At 32.4% G+C, this 7,245-nt stretch overlaps 1 protein-coding gene across 1 annotated transcript; it reads left to right on the top strand.

Moving 5' to 3' along the window:
• Positions 1-836: 836 nt before the first annotated feature.
• Positions 837-7,245, top strand: LOC108913148 (kinetochore protein NDC80 homolog). Its single transcript, XM_018718632.1, has 9 exons — positions 837-1,030; positions 1,084-1,273; positions 1,335-1,424; positions 2,164-2,389; positions 2,703-2,845; positions 2,904-3,128; positions 3,185-3,514; positions 6,410-6,739; positions 6,867-7,245. Exons 1-9 carry the CDS (start codon positions 915-917, stop codon positions 7,182-7,184), a joined length of 1,968 nt encoding a protein of 655 aa, XP_018574148.1. The 5' UTR covers positions 837-914; the 3' UTR covers positions 7,185-7,245.

The following is a 7,245-nucleotide window of genomic DNA, read 5'->3' as shown; positions in this document are numbered from 1 at the left end:
CCCTCCCCTCCCGCGCTAGCCTAAGGGCCACCTTAGCAAAGCGCATCCCAGGCTGCATAGCCGCACTACCCTACCCAACCATACCACACATAAACATGACACTACCCCCGGGGTTTACACAGACGAGCCGGCGAAGCAAGAAGAGCGCCAGAAGAAAGGGCCCTAGCCGGCGGGGCCCAGCCAGGACAAAAGGAGGTCCCACAAAGCGCCTACACCGGCCGCATTTGCGGTCGGGGTAGACGACGGATGGGGCCCACCTACGAAGGCTGTCCAGGCCTACACGAGATGAGGCAGGATAAAGAGGGATAATCCCTCTCGATCCCAAATCATTGAGGCCAATTTCTAGCGATGGAATAATGGCGCGGCGCGCTCTCAGCTTTGAATCACGATCACTGAATCAGGATCAGACAAACAGGAACTAGATCCATGAATCCAATTTCGAAGAGAACAGGATTTTGTTTAGTGTTGACATTTGATTTGATTTTAAATATCGTTTAGGTATACCTATTTTTCTGTAGACAATTAAAATAAAAATAGTAACTGCCTTCTTACAGAAAAAAGAAACAACTACAATTTTAAGGTTATATTAAATATGTTATCGTGATCAAAAGTTCGAATCACAGAAAAAGTTTGATTCGTAGGGGAAAGGGGATTACCGATCCTGATCATATAATTTGACAAGATCCGGAAACAAGAAAACAGCTACGAACATGATTTTGGGATCATAACGCGTTTAGATCCGAAAACGGCTACCGAAAGAAAGCAGCTATTGTCATTGTCAACTGTCACAATTTTCAAATAATTTGCCCGTTACAAGACAATTTAGAACAATTTTATAGTTTTATTGCATTTGCTTCTACATAGTTAATTAAAGAATCATAGTTTATATTAATGTGATTAGTTAACGAATAAGTATGTTTCGGAGATCCAAAAGTAGCTCTAACATACCGTTACCCAAAATCAATTCAGCCGGTGTCGGTACTTATAACATAAGAACTCCTAAAGTTGGAAGATCACGATCTACATCAAGGTAAGTTTTCTCTACAGATGATACAAATTTTAAGGAAGTATTAAATATTTTAGACTAAGTCAAAGAGAGGGTGTTACTTTACTTCCTCAACTTCGAACACAGAGGAAGTCTTCTTTAGATCGAAAATCTAGTACCCTTGGTTTACTCAGAACCACACCCCTACATAGACCAACAGCTAGTTCTGGTAGCTTGCAAAGAACAACTCCTACTTCTGCTATTAGTCAACGGACAAGTAATTCTCGAGTAAGTTTTTTTTAAACTTAATAGAATTCGAAAAACAATTATGTAATTTTTTTTTATTTAGTGTGCCACTCCATCATCATGTCGCAAGGAGCATGTAACGATACAAAAGCAGTCAACTGACAAGAAATGGGTGGCAGAACAGTATGTGAAGGTAAAAATATTTTTCTTGAAAACGAAAGGAAATACAGGCTATTTAAATTTGCTTCTCACTACAGGGATCTCGAAAACGGTAAGAGATACGAAGTAGCTTAAATGAGGGCAAAGTTGCATAATCAGGGGACCAACATTATGCCTGTAAAAAATCAAGGCGAACATGATTAATTTTCGAAATATTTGAAAAAAAAAAAAACAAATTTTGGAAATCCGTTTCTATTTCATTTCAGCCTTGTTTGAGGTGATATTGAAAAACGAAACACTTTCTCATGGCAACATCTTGTCCTCTATCGAATGGGATTTCACAGGATCTAACGACACTTAAAGTGTACGACAATTCAGAAAACATAGAAATCTAATAAAAAAACGTCTGAATCTGGTTCTGGCTGAGACAGTACGGTATTAGGTGCCATGAAGGCTTCCAAAAAATTTAATAAAATTTACAGGGTCGTATTAAAAAAAATGAAGTTGATGGACCTGGAAAGACGAAGCGTTATATAAAAAAATTGATTACGCCATTCGACAGAGGGCAAAAAGTTGCCATGAGAAAGTGTTCTTTTTTCAATATCACTTCAAACAAGGCTGAAATGAAACAAAATCGGATTTTCAAAATTTCGGTTTCTTTCAAATATTTCGAAAACTAATCATTTAAGCTACTTCGTATACTTACCGTTTCCGAGATCCCTGTAGTGAGAAGCAAATTTGTAACAGCCTGTATATAATTTTTCATTTATTAGGTGCAAAATTACATAATGTCCAGCAACCTCTTCGATACACGTGTTGTTGATTCAACTAACATCAAACCTCCATCTATTAATAACTTCATATATGTGACTGGAGTAATGCTTATGGAGATTTTCCCGAAAATTAAAATTAACAAAGAAACTTACAAAGAGGTGATACCTGCAAAATTAAAAGTGTTACGTTATCCAGGAACTTTAAGTAACTCTGTTTTAAAGACTGGTATGTGGTGGAGTATTTTTTATTTTATTTAATAATTTGAGGCACTTAATATGTATAGTTTAGTTGGGGTGAGTTGTTTATGCGTAATAATATGTTTCCAGGAATATTAATTTCAATTTTTTTTTCCTAAACTCGGTTGTGTGTGTGCGTGCTCGCTTATCAATGTTGCCTATTGTTACATATTTAAACCAACTGTATACGACTAATGAAGAGACAGAGAACGAAACTGCAATGAAAAATAATTTAGTAAAGAACAGTTTGCTTTTGTACGACTGTGAACTGTTATTTGTTGATTTTTTTTCTTTTTTTTTAGTAAATACGATGCACTCTTGGCCACAAGTGATAGGTATGTGGTCATGGCTCATCGATAAAGTCAATTTATGCAAAGACATGGACGATTTCTCCTTTACTGATCATTTGGAACCGGAAGAGAGGAGAAAATTCCTTTTGAAACAGGTAAATATGATTTTTTAAGTTCCTTTCAACGTATATCTCTTTTTGTGTACCTGTGTAGAATGCTGAGGATTTTTTGGTGAAGACTTACAACATATTTAATATGGGAGACAGGGATTATGCAGAGGACATCGAACAAACTAACAAATCCTATGTGAATAACTTGGCGGAATTGCTCGAAGTAGATTATGAGCAATTCAAACATCTTCAGGACGATGTGGAGAAAAAGAGAGAATACAAAAATAAACAAGTGCAAGATATAGAAAATTTGAAGACGGAAAATACGGTGTGTATGCATATCTCTACTTTTTGCCTTACAGTTTATCGTTCTAAAATTTTTAGAATATGGAATCGGAAATAGAGCAAATGAAGAAGGAGTGCGTAGACTTTGAAGACAACGACCTGATTGAAGAGAAACAAATAGAAAACGAGCTTCAACTTCTACAGCCCAAGCTGAAGGAGCAACGTAACAAGATAGAGTCCACTAAAGAGAAAGTTTCTGCTTTGCAAGAGGCCATAAAGGTGCAGCCATGCACATATCAAGAAAAACTGGCTCTTTTGCGACAGATTGATGAGCTGAAGAGGGACGTTCAAATGAAAAAGGAAAAACTCGAGTATGCTCGTGAAATTAAGTATAAATTCGACCACCAACTCACAATGGATATCAGTAAGGTAAGTATAAAGGAGCTAAATAATATACATATGTTGTATATGTATGAGCAGTTATCAGTGTTGCCTGTTGTTACGTTTGTAAACTACCTGTGTGGAATTAAAACAGATAGTTCAACCAAATTACACTTGAAGAAAAAAAAATTGTTACCTGTACTTTTATAAGCGGAAATGGTAAAAAGGGCTTGTAATAAATCTAAATAAAATAAATGCGTGAGCAGGGGTGGCAGAGGGTTGATTTGGGGGGTTGAAAAGTTGTGAAAAATTGCATCATTGGGATTTCTGACAAAAGTTGACGTCAAACAAACAAACAAAAGTATCTAATACAAAAGTTGTAGATCATGCAAAAGTCTAAAACTTTTGTAGAGGAATTTTTAAGATCTGAAAATTTCCGAGAAAAATGCGAAAACAGATTTTTTTCTGATTTTTTGTTTTTTATTTCTTATTTCCCCAAAAATAATTTAATTTTGACGAAACTTGGTGAAAGTATACTTTTCTGTCTTAAATAACCTCAATTTTTTTTAGATAAAAAAATCATGAATTTTCCAAGATATTAATTTTTTCCAATCTGACACTTTTTTTTTTTCAAATAAAAATTCTATTTAGAAAAATCATTGTACAGAGTTCTGCCAGTGATAATTTTTTTCGTTTTGATATACTTTTTGGTGAAATAAAAAAATCAGTAATCACAGTTCAAAAACATGCTCAAAAATGCAAAAAAAAAATAAAATGACTTGCAACAATGAATTTTTCAGTAATTGTTGATAATTTGTTTAAATTAAAAAAAATTCAAAAACTGATTACACCATTCAATTCTACGGAAAAAAATACAAAAAAAAACTGTGTCATTGTTTGACCCAAAATTTTATTTTTATATAGTATTGCTATAAACATCTAAGTCGAATTACAAATGCACAAATGATAAATTATCTCTGGATGATTTGAGATTTCAGCAATACAAAGTATTAACTGAAAAGTCTACTGTTGACGCGAAACACATAAAAACCCGAAATTTTGCAAAATCTTATATTTTTTTTGCCTTTATTTGAAAACGAATTTTAAAATAAATTGCATATTTACATTGACACTTTTTTGCTCTATCCAATGGTGTCAACATTTTTGCAATCCGACGTTTCGTCTTCGTGGGACCATCATCAGGTTAATTTTTTTAAATATATCGCTGCTATTTTTATGACTAAATCTAGTCATTTTTAATTCTAAATTAGATGATATTACTATTTTAATCGTAATCGTAAAAAAAAGGTTTTTAGCTATCATTTAAAAATTTTTTCCTAAGTATAGCTCTGAACGCTTTCAAAATATCTATTGGAGGAAGTCATGACAGTATAAAAGTCAATACAGTACAAAATATCCAACAATTTTTTTTAATCAATAATTTAGAAAGTTGTACCTAATAAAAAAATAATACGAATTTATTAAATGTTTTATTATTTTTAATTAGTATTGCTAATAGTAGTAAAAAAAATTGTTGGATATTTTGTGCGGTATTGACCTTTATACTGTTATGTCTTTATCCAATAGATATTTTGAAAGCACTGAAAGCCGTACTCAGGAAAAATTTTAAATGATAGCTAAAACAAGCTAAAAACTTTTTAAGTGATTACAATATCATCTAATTCAGAATTAAAAATGACTAGATTCTGCCATAAAATAGCAGTGGCTTATTTAAAAAAATTTACCGGATGATGCGAAAAAAGTGGCATTGTAAATATGCAATTTATTTTCAAATAAAGCCAGAAAAAAAATTAAACAATTTTGCAAAATTTCGGGTTTTTCCGGATATCTCCGGAACCACCCGGAATTTTAAAACTTTTTAAATGGCATATTGTTAGGTATAAAAAACACAACTTTTTTCTATAGAAAAAAAAAATTATTTATTTTATTTATACACTATTGGACTTATGTTTATAGTAATACTGTAAAGTTTTGGGTCAAACAATGAAACAGTTTTTTTGTATTTTTTGCGTACAATTGAATGGTATAATAAATTTTTTAATTTTTTTTTTAAATTTAAAGAAATTATCAACAATTACTGAAAAAATCATTGTTGCGTCATTTTATTTTTTTTGCATTTTTGAGCATGTTTTTGAACTGTGATTACAGATTTTTTTATTCCACCAAAAAGAATATGTCAAAACAAAAACAATGATCACCGGCAGAACTCTGTACGATGATTTTTCTAAGTAGAATTTTTGTTTGAAAAAAAAGTGTTTCAAACCGGAAAAAATGAATATCTCGGAAAATTCTTGATATTTTTATCTACAAAAATTTGAGGTTATTTAAGACACAGAAAGGTATACTTTCACCAAGTTTTGTCAAAATTAAATTATTTTTGCGGAAAAGAGAAATAAAAAACGAAAAATCAGAAAAAAATCTATTTTTCTCATTTTTCGCGGAAATGTTGAGGTTATGTTAAAAAGTGTCCTCTACAAAAGTTGTAGATTTTTGCATGATTTACAACTTTTGTAATGGATACGTTCTTGTTTGACATCAACTTTCGCCAGAAATTCCAATGACACAATGTTTCACAACTTTTCAACCCCCCAAATCAACTCTCCGACACTCCTGTTCACGCATTTATTTTTTTTTTTTCAATTGGTTCAAGAAATTAAAATAATTCTGTAAAAACGTATTACTAGTGTGGGACTTTGGAATATGTTATTTAAAAATCATAATTTTTTTTTGTTATGCAGGCGAAGAGCACTGTACATAAAAAAATTCCTAGTGTTTAAAAAAAATAGTTTTATACATGATTTAAATAACTAACACTTTGTAAATGTGGATCTGGGGGTCATCCACCCCTATTTAAATTTTTTATTTCACAAACTTTTTCTACTCGTTTGTTGTTTTTAAAGTTGATCTAGAATTTTTTTCCAGATACAATCTTTGGTTGGCCAATGGAACTGCTCGCTTATGGAACTATCCATAAAAAAATCATATTTAAATAAACTGCTGCTGCGAGAGAAGGGATTTCACGATCCCGCCTTCTTAATGGAACTTAAAGAGGTATTGGATTATAAAGACAGCGTGGAGAAGGAGGTGGCGGAAGCGCTGGTTAAGGTTGAAAATGATTTAATAACGGAAATGGAGAAAATTCGTGAAGTTGAAATGGAAATTTGTGAGTTTAATGAATTTGTTTGTCGAATCAACGAAGACTGCATGGCAGTCACTGAGAAGATAGCAGAAACTAACGAGAGTGTGAAAAATGTTAGTACAATGGAATACAAATTTGATTTAAATGACTAACCGTTTCTTGTAGCATTGTTTTTTCAGAACTGAGACAATTTCAACATAATTCTTGAGAAGTTGTGCAAAAATTGTATTTTTTTTTCAGATTATGGGGGCTTTAGAGGCAAACAAAATATCTCACGCTCAACAAATTAAAGAATTGCAAGATAACGACAGTTTAGATATCCAAACAAAAACGATTAGTGATTTAGAAAAGAAGCAGGAGCACCTAAATGTAGTAGTTAAAAAATTTGGCCAGAAAATGTTGAGTTTCTTTGTAGAAATGCACAATCAAGTTGTTACTAACCTTGGTGAGATGGAGGGCATACAGGGCAAACTCGTCCAGAAAATCGAAAAGAAACAGATGAGTATCGTGGAGGTGCAGCAACAGATGTTAGAGATTTTAAAAGCTTTGAAGCGTTAGATCTTTTATTCGTGTATTTATTATTTTTTATTTTTGTAATAAAGTTGTTATATTTTTATAA

This window comes from Anoplophora glabripennis, unplaced genomic scaffold (assembly GCF_000390285.2).
Source record: "Anoplophora glabripennis isolate ALB-LARVAE unplaced genomic scaffold, Agla_2.0 scaffold478, whole genome shotgun sequence".
In the NCBI taxonomy this organism is placed as follows: Eukaryota; Metazoa; Arthropoda; class Insecta; order Coleoptera; family Cerambycidae; genus Anoplophora; species Anoplophora glabripennis.
This window is presented reverse-complemented; position numbering and strand designations above follow the sequence as displayed.

What these genes read in the sequence shown, in the direction of transcription:
- LOC108913148 (XM_018718632.1), top strand. Translation starts at nt 915, where the DNA reads ATGTTTCGGAGATCCAAAAGTAGCTCTAACATACCGTTACCCAAAATC. An exon ending in AGATCACGATCTACATCAAG is followed by an intron (nt 1,031 to 1,083) that starts GTAAGTTTTCTC and finishes TAAATATTTTAG; the next exon opens with ACTAAGTCAAAGAGAGGGTG. An exon ending in GAAAATTCCTTTTGAAACAG is followed by an intron (nt 2,846 to 2,903) that starts GTAAATATGATT and finishes GTACCTGTGTAG; the next exon opens with AATGCTGAGGATTTTTTGGT.